This window comes from Choristoneura fumiferana, chromosome 6 (assembly GCF_025370935.1).
Source record: "Choristoneura fumiferana chromosome 6, NRCan_CFum_1, whole genome shotgun sequence".
Lineage (NCBI taxonomy): Eukaryota > Metazoa > Arthropoda > Insecta > Lepidoptera > Tortricidae > Choristoneura > Choristoneura fumiferana.
The window spans coordinates 6,876,588-6,894,610 of NC_133477.1; the positions used below are offsets into that span (position 1 = coordinate 6,876,588).

General features: G+C 37.3%; 2 protein-coding genes across 2 annotated transcripts in view; one reads left to right on the forward strand and one right to left on the reverse strand.

The window, feature by feature from the left end:
* The window catches only part of LOC141428934 (cytoglobin-2-like), a 286,546-nt gene that overhangs the window by 127,924 nt on the left and 140,599 nt on the right, over nt 1–18,023 (reverse strand). The window lies entirely within an intron of this gene.
* LOC141428621 (uncharacterized) overlaps nt 1–18,023 on the forward strand; it is a 33,416-nt gene that overhangs the window by 885 nt on the left and 14,508 nt on the right. The window contains exons 2-7 of the mRNA XM_074088625.1: nt 13,775–13,889; nt 14,790–14,921; nt 15,446–15,573; nt 15,888–16,060; nt 17,155–17,301; nt 17,482–17,683. Coding sequence (XP_073944726.1) covers nt 13,775–13,889; nt 14,790–14,921; nt 15,446–15,573; nt 15,888–16,060; nt 17,155–17,301; nt 17,482–17,683 — 897 coding nt within the window. The remainder of the gene's footprint in view (nt 1–13,774; nt 13,890–14,789; nt 14,922–15,445; nt 15,574–15,887; nt 16,061–17,154; nt 17,302–17,481; nt 17,684–18,023) is intronic.

The window sequence follows — 18,023 nt, forward strand, 5'->3', positions numbered from 1 at the left end:
AACATAATTGATTAAGGATTGATAGTTGAAACAGTTTATTGTTCATTTAAATATATGAATTGAGACAAAACTAGTCATAGACGAGTCCAAAATACAAAGGTTATCTTGAATAACCAAGGGTTATCTAGTTATAAGCTTAGTTTAGATATATAACGCTTGTGTTCTGGGCGTAAAGTATAGATCGGTACTTACTTTCTGCTTTAATCGGTAACGCCAAATGCTGGTAGAACTAGAAAAATTAGACTAAGTAGATAGCTCATTAAAATAAGTGAAAGTCACTAAATGAGATTAAGTTAATTTACCAAAAAAATTATGTAAATTAGACATTTCATAATCTAAGATAGATAAGACGTAATCTAAATTAAGAGATACTAGCGCCTATAGTATGAAAAGCTATAGTGTCTAAACACATTCTGAACTAATTCAAAGTTATAATTAAGCACTCATAGAGTATTCTAATAATAAGCAATAAAATAAGTAACCATAAGTCTAAAATTGATTCAACTTGTTACAAAAACATTGTGTTTGTATTTCCATACTTTGATTTGAATCACCGAAAGTTAGTGCCAGTTAGTAAAATCACAACTGACATATCCATTAGAGATATATTGGCTCTGGAGTGCGAAAGGAAAGGGTCGGGGGTGGCAGGTTTGAGACCCTCCGAGACCTTAGGTCTAGTAATAAACTTAGTTTTAAGTCAAAATAGATTCAAAGTAATACAAACAAAACTTATCCGTAGTGAAATATTTCCTCTCATTTTTCCAAACTGAAATTATTCTAGGTAACCTAAAGATCCATTTCTAGAACCATCAGTCTAAAAACATACTAGTAATATCTAAATTCACATCTCAGTAATTAAAGTTTCACCCCTAAAGTTCAGTAGAGTTCAATCTAGAGTCAAAAATTATCAGGAAGTTAGGTTACTGCTTAAATTAATTATAACATTAGAAACACAACTGTAGGCTTTTCAAATTAATTCTCAAATAAAAGCACTTAGGTTTGCTGGGGCATAAGGTAGGTTCTATCACTAGAACGATTCACGCATACAAGGCTTAAATTAATTTAAGTTAAATCACATAGCGTTACCCAAAGTTAAGTGTAGTATTAAGTAGGTTAAGAGGGGTGTTAAGTAACGTTAAAACCTACATATTAGTTCATGGCTGGTTACAGTACAATTAGTTAAGATTGCTGACAAGTAATTTAATTACCAACTACAACATGAAGCTGAAGCTATCCTACCCTACTGGCAACTTTTCCTATGTATCGTGCTATGGAATCACATGGAATCCCCAAGGAAGCGTAGGAGCGTCGTCTGATATTCCCGACGCGGAATACTCTCGCTTCAGAAGACAATGTCGTCTACATAACAGCGGCGCCGTCTATGCAAGAGCCATCAAATTGTACGCATCAAAATTATTAGACCATGTTTATAGATCTACGAATGAAACTTTAAACAACGCAAAATGAAGCCGACTATGAATAGAAAACGCTTACCTTGCTTATTGCTTACGTACCTTATAAAATCTTTATAAGTTTAGATACCTGTGTTTTCTGTACTGCTTACTATGAACACCAACAGTTCAATAAAGAGTTATTGTATTGTATTGTAAAACGTCTGATGTTGCAATATGAATATATAATTTACTAAACATTTTCAATTAGGTATAATAGGGCACACGGACTACGCAAAATCCTATGGTCAAAAAAGTCACTGGAAAACGATTACGAATTCAGACTTGAATGTTAGTGCATTGAATGACGTCTCGCGTCAAGCGGCACACAGCTTAGAAACCCGGGTGTAATACCAGGACAATAACTAAATGAATAAATTATGCATACGATAACAGAGAGAATACTCTTTGTAAATTAATATATTATAGTGTAAAAGCCAAAATAAATTAAAATATACTCAGTGGCACAAAATTTGGCCCTCGCTAAATACAAAATTACCTATTACTGCATACATTTGAGGGCCAGATTTTTTGCCGCTCAGTATATTTTATCTTGATTATGAAATGCAGTTTTTTAATGGGAAGTCAATTTCTGAAAGAATAAATATTTTGATTCTGCAAATTTTTTTCGATAACGGCAACACCTTTGTTTACATTTTTTCCGTGAGATTATAAATCCGGGTTTAAAGAAATTGAGGAGCAAAACCTTCGGTAGAAGTAAGATATCTGGGGCGGGCATATTTTTGTTTTTCTTCTAAAAACAAAATAAATATTCTTCCCAGCCAGCACTAAGTAGTCATTAGGAAAAGCTGTTTCTGACGTCTGCCATTGCAGAATGTTTAAAATGTTGCAGTAACAAGCAGTCATTATTGGCGCGTGCTCGCGACTCGAATGTACCCCTGTAATTATTGATTTGCGTTTGACATTTGAAATGTTCACAATATTTAAGTTGAAAAAGTTTTTTTTAAAATTTTCTTTTGTTCATACTGGCTGTTTTGCTGACTGCGTTTTTTATTGACCGTACTTGCATCGTCATCTAACCTCTCGTATCTAAAGACTCGTAGAATGCGTAATCGGAATAGGCTGGAATGCTACCTTTTGCTTTTGATGCCTTAAGTAGGTTAGGTACGAGTATGTACGTTGTGATTTTAAAAATAGCAAACCACGTTTCGATCGATTCCTGACACCCTTGAGCTGGAATTTGGTACTTAAGTGAGTTTGGTGACGATATAATAATCTGGTAGGTAGTATTTTGTAGTAAAATGCAGGCTCTCAACGTTTTATAGCTAGTATCGAAATGATTGGCATGGATATGTAAGTACCTAGTTAAGATGACAATGCAAGTAGAGTCAACTATTTGAATAGTCAGCAAAATAACTTGGTATTAAAAAAAAAACATTTTTTTTTAATCCATGCAGGACGCACTATGCATGCACTCATTATAACATTCATTGTACTGTACGGTCGGTTCCCTAACTAATGTATCCACTTTTTCATACTAGTTGCATAGAGAAGTGGATATTTATGTTAGTGCACCAACTGTACTTAGTAGTCCCAAAGAAAAAAAAAATTTTTTCTTTGCAAAGCTGTCTAAAATTATGTACCTACCACTATATAAATATTTAGAATCCTAATACCAGTCATCATAAATATAAAAATGCTTGACCATTCAAAATCGGCTAATTTACTCACTGCCAAAAACTTTTCTAAACTTACAAATACCATAAATATGGGATTGTCACTCTTATATCCAAGTCTTACGAAACGACGCGCGAAAAGACGAATACAAAATTGTTTTTAAACATGTATTCGGTCGTGATTTGTCTCCCGCCTCGGGCTATAATCTCGTTGGCGAGGGCGCTATGAAGTTAAAATCGCAAGGCTAATAAAATACTTTGACCCCTTCATGACTTTAACACGCCCACTTTACGGTACAGGCGTCGCCATTAGCTTTATTTACTTTGAAAAGGAAATATCTTCTAGTCTAGTGTTGATACAAAAACACATTGATAAAAAATCTTGGAATACTCATTATCACTAGAAAACGTTGATATTTTGACTCAGTATTAATGTGCCTATGTTTAAATGTTCACGACTGTCTAGGAATAAAAATATCCGTAGGCGCTTTTGATTAGTGAAACTGGTAGACAAGGCACAGTCTAAAAGCATTGCAGCTAGAGATTTCATAGGCAGACATTTTCCTTGGGGATCATAGAAGTGCATAGAGCACCCAGCTCCGAGTTGTATTTAGTTAGGTAGTGTATCCATAGGTTAGGTACATTACCTAACTAAATACAACTGAGTATGCTACATAGCAGGAACGATCTGGAAATCGAGGATACATGGGTTTCTTCTTTTTCCACAATTTTTTGAAGTTCAAATGTCGTCTGGAGCACTGCAAAATCTTAATAATTTAAAAGGTATATTCAATTAACTGAAACAGTTACTTACACGACCAATTACAACAAAAAAACATTTGCAGTGTGGAGGCAGAGAAACTGCATGAACACACATTTCTTGCATAAACGTAGCTATCATAAGGTAGCGGGCGGGCAAAGTTATTGTTTCAGTTTATTGATATGGACCTCCGTAAAGTAACGCCTGAACCAATAAATTGAATAAGTATCCTATTCATTAAACAACCGGCCAAGAGCGTGTCGGACACGCCCAAAATAGGGTTCCGTGGCCATTACGAAAAAAATAAGTAATATTTTTCTAAGGATTTCGTATTTTATACTTAGGCTGCTATTTACTCATAAACTACTAATAATTCTCAAGCAAACTTAGCCGTTATAGTTTTCCTTGAATGTTTGATATACTTACTACCATCCTGAATTTTTTCAAATTTTTCCACCCACAGGTTGAATTTTTAGAGGGGGGGGGACGCTCGGTTTAATGAAATTTGCTCTTCAAAGTAGAATATTTCGCAAACATATCACTCAATCGAAAAATCGTCTAGCAAAGCCCTGATGGTTTTAAAAGACCTATCTAACGATACACTATAGGGTTGGATCAGTTGGATGATAAAAATAAATCCCCCCCACTTAACGTCTATGGAAGGTACCCTAAAAAATTTTTTTTTTAAATTTTTAATTGTACCATTTTGTCGGCCTAGTTTATATACTCGTATATATCCGTGTCAAATTACAGCTTTCTAGCATTGATAGTCCCTGAGCAAAGCTGACAGACAGGCAGACAGACAGACAGACAGTCAGACATGGCGAAACTATAAGGGTTCCGTTTTTGCCATTTTGGCTCCGGAACCCTAAAAACCAGAAAACTGGACTTTCTAATTTCAAAATTGGCCTTTGTAAACACAAAAACTGTTTAAACAATTTTTTAACATACAAAATGGAATATTTTTCGTAGCAACTGTACTCTAGCCCCTTTAGAACTATTCGGATGCGACAATAATTGAAATTCATGCCCGGAGGCATTCATGGCAAATAACTTCATTCAGCATTTAACATCCAATTTGAAGGCGTGTGTTTTGCTCAACAGCCCGCCGACACCCTTCAGATTGGGGCAGTGATTGGGTTAAGAACATACGACTTCTATGCATATAAGTTTTCATTATCATCATCGTCATCTCAGCCGTAAGACGTCCACTGTTGGACATAGGCCTCCCCCATAGAGCTCCATGCAGTCATTTGATTGGCAGCGGCCTGCATCCACCGTGAACCCGCGGCTTTAACCAGGTCATCCGTCCATCTCGTTGGTGGACGTCCTACGCTGCGCTTCGCTACGGATCGGCATCCGTGGTCTCCACTCGAGAACTTTTCGGCCCCTACAGCCATCTGTTCTCCGTGCTATATTGTCTGTCTATTGCCATTTCAACGAGCTGATTCGCTTGGCTATGTCGGTGACCCTTGTTCTTTCTACGTAACTCCTAATTTGTGATTCTATCCCGTAGAGAAACCCCAAGCATAGCTCTCTCCATGGCTCGCTGAGCAACTCTGAGCCTATTTATAAGGCCTATAGTGAAACACTACGTCTCGGATCCACATGTCATCACTGGCAACACACATTCAAGTTAAGTCATTCAAAAAGCTTATTCTGCAAGTAAGTCGCAAAGCCCGAAGAATTGCGAAACTAAAGTGGCAGTGGGCGGGGCACATTGCTCGCAGGACTGATGGCCGATGGGGTCAGAAGGTTCTCGAATGGCGTCCGCGGACCGGGAGACGAGCTGTCGGTAGGCCTCCAACAAGATGGAGCGACGACTTGGTTAAGATCGCGGGATCGCGGTGGATGCGGAAAACACAAGACCGGTCTGAGTGGAGAGCCTTGGGGGAGGCCTATGTCCAGCAGTGGACGTCTTTCGGCTGACATGATGATGATGTTGAGGTCTCAAAGGGCTCTTTTAGATGACACTTTTTTATACTACTAGCGAATATATGTAAAATAACTAATTAGAGCTTAGAGGACACTTGGATTCTTACTTTAAAGTTATAAATTATAACTCTTTACACATCTTACATAATTATATTATTTTTTATTCTTATAAATTGTTAATAATAATAATACATACCTGTGTCTCGTTTCCCCGTCTGCAGTTTACCACTGTTGGTTTTTATTTTAAAGTCATAATGTTGACCACGCGGTCGCACGGCCTGTTTTGTGTTGTTTTCTTCAGTTCATGGCACTTGAAATGATACTTTTTCTATTTACTTCGTATATTATCATCATTCATTATTATTTGTCACCGAAACGTTATGTAATGTAAGTCAATTTTTATATTTTAGATTATAATAGAAACGAACTGGCCTGGTGATGGCGAATTGTATGTTGTTGTGAGTGATTACTTTACTTGCTCAGTGGTTGTTTGTTCTTGACAATATTTTTTTTTTTTTCATTTTGTTGGGAACCGGAAGGGTAAAGGCATCGACATCTATGCCGTAAGGTCTATGAATAGAGATGTCAATGGGTAAAGGAGACTGGCTTATGCCTATTTCTACTTCTTGGTAGGGTAGGTAACATTAATTGATAAAATTGTATTTTTTTTGTCGTTTTATTTTTAATATATGGATCTTTTTTTTTTTTACTCAAATTGTATCGGTTTCACTGTTTCATTGTGTTTTTTTTAAATGTATAATGACCAGATGGTCTCAAAGGAAGACCAGCGCCGTTCGCAAGACCGGCAAATTGCTGATTTGGGACCATTTCGTGACATGCATAACTTATTTTTTTTTTTCTTTTTATTTCTTTTATCCATTGTTGTTTTGTTTGTCACGAATAAATATTTTCTTTCTTTCTTTCTTTCTTTCTTTCTTTCAAATACTGTGCATCAGTGGATTTTGACTGGGTTAGAGTGTTGCTGCAAAAGTAACTATACCTAAAGTACGGCCTGTCGTAATATTATTCAAAGATTGCTAATCTCTAAAGGTCGCTTGCGCACGCTGTGCAAATTACGCTAATTACTTCTAATTATACCGTTTCTCAGTAGATGGCGACACAGCCACGCCAAGTTTCCGCTAGATCGCTACAGGTGGCGTGAGTGCCGTCACATGGAAAACTTCGTGTTCCATTAACTGCACGTTTATAATTAGAGTACTGCACTACGACAGTGTAATACCTAGTTATTTCGATTTTTTAACGGTATTTCTTCCCGCAGTACTATATTATTTCATTTTATAGTGCACGAGGCTTTGCTGAGTGGGCAAAATATGTAATTATTGTTTAAAATACTTTCTACAAGTAATAATACTAAGTACTGAAATTGAACCAAATTTTAAAATCAATAGGTATAAGGGCCTCTAGACACCACTTTCAAATGGTAAAATTTGTTTAATTAGGTAATAAATCGGTCCGCAAAATTCAGAAAACTTAAAGTATATAAATTTAATTTATAGAGAGTCCTTTGCACCCTATTTGCAGAATAAATATTTGATTTTGGTAAACTTCCCCGTAACAACTTAAGGCTACTGAACCGCTTCTTAAGGTGAAATGTCAAAAATTCATTAATTGCGTTGTTTATTGCTTCCGCGTAATTGGCCCAGTTATGCCCGGCCCCGGCTCGTGCCGTAATTATGCCCGGCTCCGAACTTCGACATTATCACCTTGTACGAAAAAAGATGGAGAACTTGTCGATATCGATACTTTCTCGCTTTATGCTGCAAAATCGCGTAATTAGTGATTTCACTTTGTTTTTGATGTAAAAATATTTTGTAAAATGCGATCACTGTGTACCGACTCAAAGTGGGTGACCTTTGACTTGACCTTAACGTTGTTACTTAAATATCTCGCAAAACTATAATGATAATACCTACCTATAAAATTGTAGGAAAATATCAAGATTCCTTGCAAATACTTTAATTTGCGTATCAAATTGGACTGCGGCATCATTTTTTATGCCATTTTTATTTTTTACGCCTTTAGCTTCCGCAGTTTCGATTTTCAATGCAAACTGTAATATCTTTTTTCACTTCTTTTAATTAAAAAAACTATGAGTTGCAATAAGTAGATAGCTTTTGTAATAAATTAAGTAATTGGTTAAACTTGGATACTGCACTACACTGCACTGCACTACACTACACTGGTAGTTGCGAATAGTACCTACCTACGAAACATTTTATTGTGCGATAGACAGTCAACCATATATTGCATGTATAATTTTCGTGCCACAACGGAACTTCTTCAATCATATAGATAGTACTTATATGGTTTACTACCATATCGGTTAACATGGTCCGACTTTCTTACACCACCCAAATCTAACTAAAACTTGGGGATTTTCAAAAAAAGAGTCTACTATTTTCTCAAAGGGCTCAACATATGTTATGGGTGTCCATGAGCGGCGGTGATTGCTTTCCATCAGGTGACGCGCCTGCTCGTCTAACCCTATCATATAAAAAATATTATTTTGATATTATATTTTATTATCGACAGGTACGCACGATACGATCTAGTCCCATCCCTTCGCTATACAACAGTTAATAAAAATATTAACAGAGTGGGGCGTCAAAGAAACAGAGTTAATTTAATTATCCCGCCTTTTAATAACCGTCCGCTGTCGAGGGCTGTATTATAAGAATTAGTTGAAAATCAGTGTTGTTTGTTGCTTTATTACTTCAGCGTTTTTTGGGATACTTTGAATTTTGGATCACTTTTTGTCTTTTACGGAAATATTGGTTATTTTATGTGATTATTAAATGTTAATTTTAAATTAATACGCGTACTGGTTTCTGAGCAAAAAGGTCTTAAATAATAGATACTTAAAAGTTGATTGACCCAAAAACGCTAAAAACGACGGAAAAATAAACTAAAGCATTTGAAAACACTGTCAACCAGTTTTAACTTGTAATTGATAGCCTTGATAGACTTTAAATAACTTTAAAATCAGGTAAATATTTAGTTGATATCGGTACTGGCGCCTACCGCCGCCGGCGTGCATATGCATGTAATGCAACACCATAATGCAGGCCCGGGGCGCCCCTCTGCACCCTGCGAGTCATTATAATGGTTTACATATTTTGTGTGCGCTACGTGTACCTTGACGAAATTGATTTGTATTATGATTAGTTCGTAGAGCTTGCGTTTGAGCTGGATGAGAAGTGGCGGTGAGACAGAGCCTGATTAAGTTACACTATCATTTACTCTTTATAATGTTTTTTTCATATTAAATGAAGACGAAAGAAAGAAAATAAATTTATTAGACAATCATAGGACAACTAACTAACAACACAAAGTAAATATAGGAACATTCACAGAAACATAGCTCGAGAATCGTGAGGAGAAGTAGAGAAATGTTTCTTTTATAGCTGTGGAGAACTTTAGGTTCACACTTAACTCAAGAGTTATATGAACGAGTATTTATCCTCCCGAGTCCTGACATTTTTTAACAAACTTAAGTGCTTAAGACCTACATAGACGTGGTTGACCTGCTTTGTTATTTTGGACATTATTTCAAAATTCTTAGAATTCTTTATTCAATGAACAATTTGTACTTTATAAAGTACATTCGGCCGTTATTCTTAGTGTTAATTGATCCTTTATAAAGTACGCGAGGACTTTGGAGGATATTACCTAGTTAATTCGACTGGGCTGTGAAAATTCATTTTAGTAATTAAATATTCAGGCTAATTTACATAGCCTAAACAAACGATTGTAAACGCACCATAACATTATAGGTATCCCATAACCATACTTCCACGCACAACCATCGGAACGAATTTCCACCATTTACACGCCATGTATGGCTTCGCTAGGGCAGATGCCCATGCGCAGGGTAAATCCGTTACCCCAATCATACCACCCTAACAACGGTTTTCAATTAGAAAGAATCTCATAATAAAACTCATGTATCGAATTACAAGCTTGATTACTGTTTTTCTAGATATTAAAATTGTAGCTCCTAAGTAACGAAAAATGTTCGACATTATTTTGCACAAAATTTTTTCCCGTATTATTTGAATGTAACCATGACCAAATTATGGCTAGCGAATCGGCATCGTAATCCAATGCGGAAATGCACACAGTCTTTAGGGCACTCCCGTAGGGTAGTAACTTGAGAGTGAATTGTTCATCTATCTAGTAAATTTTTATTCTACATATTCTACACTATTTTGTAATTATGTTGTAATTATCATAAAATGACTTTTCAGGTTTCACACAAGTTTTGTAGTCCGGTTTTCAAACCAATCGACTTTCCGGTCACCAAAATCCCACGCGTGTTATTTCCATCAAAATTTCCATCAAAGTTCATTTCCTATTTTATTGCTTTACATCTACGCAGCTAATAAAGTAAAAAAAAATGCTGCTTAATGTGTTAAGGCGCTGTACGTAGTGAAAACTACAATTTTAGAAAATATTTAAAATATACTTACACAATACTTACAACTGCAATTTTTTTATATGTATATTTTCAGTCTATTAGCTAGTTTTTGACTTCATCAAAAACACGATTGCTGACAAAAACCTCGATAGATTATTTTTTTGAAAAAGAGCCTTCATTTACACGTTAAACCAAATATTATGAAAACTGTTATGAATATCAATACAAAATTTGCTTTATTAAATAGTTTTTTAGTAGATTTAGATTTATGCTTCATAGATTTTCAATAGGTTGAGTACATCAATCATACCAATTTATTTCGTCTTTGGCAAAATAAAACGGTTCTAGCGCGCGGCGGCGGCCAAGTATTTCCCAGTCGCCAGTACACGCGTGTACGTAGTCGACGACGGACCTGTGCACATTTTTCTAACGCGCTAGTACTACTTTTGAGAGCAAATAATATGGGTAATCGCAGTATTAAAAAAGTTAAGCGAAAGAGGAAACGCATAAGTGAACTCAGAGCACATATGAGAAGCATTAGAGTACCTAAACGGTAAGTACCTACCACACACTAATCGACCGGCCGGAGTCGGGCCGAGTCAGCAGGGCTACTACGAAACTCCAAACTCAAAGTTCGTGTCGTGCGGTCCCTCTCGCTCTCGTACTAAATAGTATAAGTGTCAGAGGGACCGCAACCCACGAACTTCGAGTTTCGTAGTAGCCCTGCTGAGCGGATTTCGCATGCGTACTACGACCGCAAGCTGGTTGGCGCGGGCCTCGGCTGCTCACGGACGCGGACGGCTTCGTCCAGATTCTACCGCGACTGCCATACAAATTGTAGGCACGTTGTATAATCTATACTACTCACGGCGAACATGCGGCGAACCTTGCGGCTACTACGAAACTCGAAACTCGAAGTTCGTATCGTACCGTCCCTCTCGCTCTCGTATTAAATAGTATAAGTGTTAGAGGGACCGCACGACACGAACTTCTAGTTTCGAGTTTCGTAGTAGCCCTGCTTGATCCCTTTGACAGTTTCACTGACATTTCTGATAGTATATGCAACAGTTTCGATCTAAGTTTAGATTTTCTCATTTTTTTGCAGGCAAAGGTAATATCTTGCATTCAGCCAAGTTATTTAACATAAATTATTTAGTATAATAGAAAATTTTATAAAAAAAGTACTAAATTTCCCTGTCCCACGTCGATTGCTCTACAAAACTAAGGCAGTTTTTTCGAAAATGGCGTTCCTAAAAATCAACGATGGGCAACTATTCATAGTTTGATATATATTTAATGATATTCTTTGAACATTTTCCATTTAAAACCATTACAAGTATTTTAAATTAATAAAATTATTCTGAGACGTAAATTGAACTTTGTGGAATTCTCCATTCCGAAACCGCTATTTGGGAATAAACTGTAAATATTATTTCCACTATTTGTTGGCATATTATTCAATCTGGCTACATTAAGCTAAAAAAATTAAATAACCGCCTTATTCCGTTGGCCAATTGCCGACAAGGACTCATCGTTGCACTACGTTCGCTGCGGTAACATTTTGTGATTCCACAATCCGAAACCAAATTTCTGGTAAACTTATAATAAATCATTTGTATATATTTATTAGTGTATCAATTATGTATTCAAAAAGCAAGTTTTCGCTCTTTGAACTTGGTTTAAAGTTTATTTAATTTAATATTTAATTAAAACCAACCACAAGTAGTGCTCCGTTACTTCCATTCTGAAACCCAAACGCCAGTTTTGTAAAAGTGGTTTTAATAATTTAGTTGAAAAAAATTAGGTATTCATTGTTTTGTGCTATTTTAATTTAATAGCCACGAATGAAGTAAAACGTGGTTTTTAGGACCCCTAAATGATTATTTACGCAGACGTGGATTGCTTCTTGACAAGAAGTAAATTAATTTCGCTAGCACCATCAACGTGGCCATGGATTTTTAGATTTTTTATATTTTTAAAAATTATGGACGTAATTATAATAATTTTGCTGATATTAGTACAGATACCGGCAAACATCTTGAACAAATGGCTTTGCCTGCGCAGAAGCGATTTTTAGGTATCGCTGGGAGGGGGGGCGGCGGGCGGTGGTGCGCGGCGGCGGAAGAGTGACGTGTCGATCGCGTGATTGGTAAATCAGTTGACGTTTGTGTCTCGCGCTGCGTCCACGTTCCTTTGCCTCCTATGTACACTGGCGTGCAGTGATACAGTGATTGTTGTAATTTGTTTTGTTGACTTTATTGTTTGTGTTGAATTTGTTATTATACTTGTTTGTTGACTTTATGCTCTGCTAATGACCTAATGGAAGGAATATCTTTTTTAGATGATGTTTAAATTATTTAAATATGTAATAATAAAAACATAAATAAATATATTCTATCATTTTTTTCACAATAATATCCGATATACACTAACAATCTATAAAAATTAAAACTAACTATTTTTAGAAGTAGATTTATCTACGTAAAAAGTATCCTACAGTTTAATTAAATAGTTAGGTACTTTTTTGCTCGTATGTGTACGGTGCGCAAACTTTCCCCCACTCCCTTGTTTAATGCTCAAGAAGTTTGCCGGTATCTGTACGCCGCTTAATTTTATGAAAACTTTCCAAGTAAAATGTTCTTAAATACAATACATTTTAGTAAGGTTTGTGTCATTGTTGTGAAAGAGACTTTAGAATTTATTCCGTTACCAATATATTTCTTTCCGTGACTGTCCCACACAAGAAATATTTGTATATGCAAAAATATAATATAATTTGTTAATTAAGCTACTTTTTGATTATTTGATAAAATGCTGTAGGGTTTTGTTATTTACATAATAATTGATCTCATTAGATAAACCTGTTAAATAATTGTTTGTGGAGAAAAGTTTGATTAATTTTATCCTAAGAGTAACGTAATGGAAGTATAAGTATCTCTAGAAAAAAAAATGTGTACATTCGATGTCCAATTAAGAATGTAATCAGTAATTTACTCTTTCACCAATGTTTATAAATTAATTAGAAAATTGTAATCCTATTATTTTATTTTTTATCACTGTGACAAGTTGGTCACGGAATGGAGCGCTTGCATCTCTCCTACTTTGGAAAATATTTTTTTAACCCATTCCAAATAACTATTTAAAGATATAAATTACGTTTTGTATAAATTTATATATCAAGGCATCCGTAAAAAATACTTAAATTAATTTACAGCGAGATTGATTTTGAACCCATGATTTTTCGGTGTGTACAACTTTTTATGAAATGGCCCAAATAATTTGTTTATTACCAAGACTATTCATATTAAACGAAGATTTTCTTAATTAAACCAAATAAATATGTAATTATAATTTTAAGGAAAAATCCGGTATTCACATTAACCAGAATACGGATACAAACAGAATAAGGCCGTCAACGGGCTGCGTGACAGACACGCGAGGCGCCCCGCATTCGCCTCCACCGCGTCGTCTGCTTCACCCCCTCAAATACCGAAAATTCTTCTATAAGCGCGCCTTAAACATAAAATTATTGTAAATTGTCTCGTCTGTCCAGTTCACCGTAGAAGCCGTGGTTACGGAGAGCGTAGGCGTCCACTGGCAATGCCGAGCGCTATGCACGCACCCTACCGACGTGGCAGCGCCACAACAACCCAAGTATCTGGTCGAAGGTGAGCATTACTTCCAGAAGAACACAGACCTTAAGCCTTATTGTCTAACGCATTTGAAATCCTGACCGTTTTCACCACTTCTTTCTGTCAAACGGTACAGGAGGGTAGAAAGACACAGCGAAAAGACATGTCTTTAGTTTTCAGAAAAACTTAACCCTGAATATCACGTCTTTTACTGATACTTGCCAAAATGGTAATGACGAAAAAAAAAACGCTGAGTATTTACTCGTGATGTGGTGTGCAACTGGAGTAGTATGGTAATTGGGTTTAGTTCAGACATATTCGTCGAGTTTCGTTCGTAACACACAACAAACTGCGTTTGAAACGCTTTTAGAAGCGTGTTTTTAACGGACGTTGAAAAGCTCTCATGCGAATTAGACCTTAAATATGGCTGGTTTTTTGGAGTCTTTTTGTATTTTTTTTTTATTTCAACTCCAAATTTGTTACTTTTACGGGTATCCCGTGAAACCATATCGAAATCGCTGAGTGAGCGGTTGGTTCCGAAAGAGTGTGACGTCTCTCGATGAGAGCGGAACATAGATGTCGCTAGTGCTGCTGCATAAGTAGCGTAGTAGAAATAAGCAACCTGAGATATGAATGCATAGGAAAAATTCGTGTCTAGATTCCTGTCCAGCGGTGGTGTAGGGGTTATAGCACGCAGCACGGATTGCTGAGGACCTGGGTTCGATTCCCAGCGCTGGTCTCTTTTTCTGGTTTTTCTGTGCATCCATGTCTCAGTTTGTATTTTCTTAAATATGGCTTCTCGATTAATTAAATGGAGCTGCATAAAAAAAAAATTACATGCTACACAGTCATTTCCCATGCCACCCGAATCATCGACTGACCGTAGGAAAATGAGGACAAATCGAGCGTTAACTCCTTAATATTATCCATGCCCAGGCGAAGACCTGAAGAACCTAAAGCTCCTGAACGTGTTCGAACCGTGCACGCTGCAGGTTGGCGACCGAAACTTCCTCACTATCGGCGCGGAAGACACCTTCATCAGCAAACAGCAGTGGCGCAAGCAGCAGAGTGAGTCAAAAAAAAATGTTTCACGTTGTTTTAGTTGTAATTATTGGCTTTTGACCGAGGTTTTGTCTTCGTATAAAAGGCTCCCTGTCCCGTGGGAATTCCCAAAAACCTTTAAAAGTGCACTTTTTACGGTGGTCAAAGAATGTCTGTCAAATTTCAAGCAAGTTAACGTAAGCCCTGAAGGTTTTATTATTACAGTGATTGCTATATGAGGCTGGTTTTAGATGACTGCTCGCTTTTTTTATGTCTCATACGGGCCAAATTACCCTCCATTGGTTGAAGTACCCCAATGCGCATCTGTTGGCTTACGGCTTACTGTATCGAGCGTGCTGAATCAATTATGCCAAAGCGTCCCCGACCTATCGACTCGAATTTTTTAATCGCTTAGAACGAATTATTTTTTAATGCATGTGTACTCGGCAGACGGCAATTCAATCTTTTAAGTTAATTCTACTTGCGTTAAGTAAAAAAAGCTACCCCTGAATTAGCTTGAAATGCGTTAAATTGATTTTTATTTTCTTAAGGCAAGTACTACCGGAGCATCCGCAAGCAGACGCGGCCGAGCAAGAAGTCGTCCAAGGAGTCTGCTGAACACATGCCGTCCCGCCCTAAGAAACGCGCATCCGCCCATCGCAAGCTCAAGTCAATTGATGTGAGAAACATTTTTTTTTCAACAAGCTTCTCTTGACATTCATACCTTCCGATATGGCGCAACGTCAGGCCACAATCGCTTGCATACGCGTCCAAATCGTTCCGCCATCTCCTCCCCAACAATCCGTCTTTGCAAATAATTTTAAAAGAGATTATTACGCTGAGTGTTAACTTTTGTTTGACTAAAACGAATGAACTGCAAACTGCTAAATCGCTGCGTCCGGTCCAGAAGCTACGGACCTATGGCACTACTGGTGTTACACCTGTTTTTCCTTACCATCTGTTCTAACAATAACCACAATCGTTTTGTTCCAGAACGAAATGGAAGTGGACGTAACGGAAAACACTCTAGAATCTCTAGATGACGCTCTCAAGGCAGACGCTAACTGCCCCAGCATCAAGATCGACCATAGTGCGGACACGTCCCTGCCCATAGTGAGCAGTCAGGAGGATACCGCTACTGAGGAGAAAAACGATTCCGGCATTAGGTGAGTTGGATACGATAGCTAACGCGTTAATACCCTACTATTTACAGATGTAGTGAATAATGTTTGGCCGTGTATTTTGTCGGAAAAGTTAATATTTACATTGCTTTCTCAACTAGATTATTAGAATTATTATGATTATGATTATTAGAATAGAACATTAATAAGTTCCCAAAAGCCAGACAATGTCTTAGCCACAACCTAAGAGAAACAAAAAGATTAACTAAAGTTAAGGCCCACTTCAGTCACTTTAATAAAAGCATAAACAATAACGCCATAAAGGTATATAATAAATTAAAGGATGGCATAAAAGACTGTAGCGATGCAAGTACATTTGACAGAAAACTGAAGCAATATTTTTTAGGCAGACCTTATTATACAATTGACGAATATTTTGCAAAGGCACTAGATTAGACATAATAGAATTACTTATTTAATTATTAACATATTTCTATTTAAATTGACATTCAGTATTTGTCATTTTTTCTTTTAAATTATTTAATTTAATTTATTAATAAAACTTTGAATGATCAAGTGCTGCTGTAAACAATGACTTCAAGTATATGTATATTGTATTGTAAATTCTAATTTTAACCGACTTCAATTTATATTTATTTGCATGTATACTTATGTACATAATATGGCAAATAAATTATTATTATTATTAGATTACTGAAGTTTACTGCAGCTAAGTGAGATAGCAAGATAAATACGAATTTATCCGACTAAATACAATGAAAAAACATAAGTCACTATATCTAGCTCTAATACGATAAGCGCGTACGTCCCGTTTCGTTAGAAGCTGCTGCCTTGTGAATCATATTTGGAACATTGAACATGTGAACTGTTTGTTAGCTCTAGTTCCATATGTGGTACATTGAATGTGTAAATGTGGTATAGAGACTGACGACAGTAAGGCGGCCAGGCGCGTGTTGGCAAACGATGTGGCGGCCAAAATGTTCACTGAGACATCATAGTCTAATACGTTCGCCCTTATAAACTTTCTAACAAACCTATTCAGTTACTACAACTTGTTCTGTCTAGTGTGGCTACCGAGTGCGTATACTAAAATACTAATTGTATAATTTTGTCTATAGCGGGCTGAGCAAGTCCCATGTCCACAGTCCTGAGCCGCACAAGGGGGACTGTCTGCACAACGGCGACTCCAAGGCCGAGCTCGCACTCAACGACGACGACTCCGACAACTGGGAGAATACTAGCAGCGACGGCAGCGACACGGACAGGTAAGTGCAACAGTTACTGACAGCTGGCTAAGTGAGTTACACGGTTGTTTCGGGAACACACGAGGGGGTTGCTTATTCAGTCTTAAGGAATTTCCTTCGAAAAGGGGTATTAATGTCTATTTTTTTTTTAAGTAAAGCGAATATTTGTCAAATTCTATATAATGCACGTTGTTGTTACAGTGGCGCGACGTGGTCCTCCCGCTGCTCGTCGGCCGCGTCGCAGCGCGGCAAGCGCTCGCCGCAGCTGGCGGTGCGTCTGTTGCGCGGCAAGCGGCTCAAGCGCACCGCGCGCCGCGCGCCGCCCGCGCCGCCGCCGCGCCTCGGGGACCGCGTCGTGGTCGAGACCCTGCACACCACCAGTCGCGCCAACGTCGTGTGGCAGGTCTGTGGAACTCAGCTGTTAGACCCTGTTTACATTAGTCCAGTTTCCTCCCGCTGCTCGTCCGCCGTGTGAATGAAACAAAGTGATACTACGCGCCATTGCAAACCGAACACGTTAAAGTTCATTCGATTTGCTTAACATGACACTTGTTGACAGTAAACTAAGCAAAGCTTGTACTATGGATACTACAACGGATAAACATACTTATATAGATAAATTATTCTTAAATACATATTAAACATCTTTACCCAGAACATTCGTGTTATTCAACAAATAATTCGAACCCAGGACCTCAAACTTCGTAGTCAGGTTCTCTTTAGTATCCGGTCGTCCAAATTTG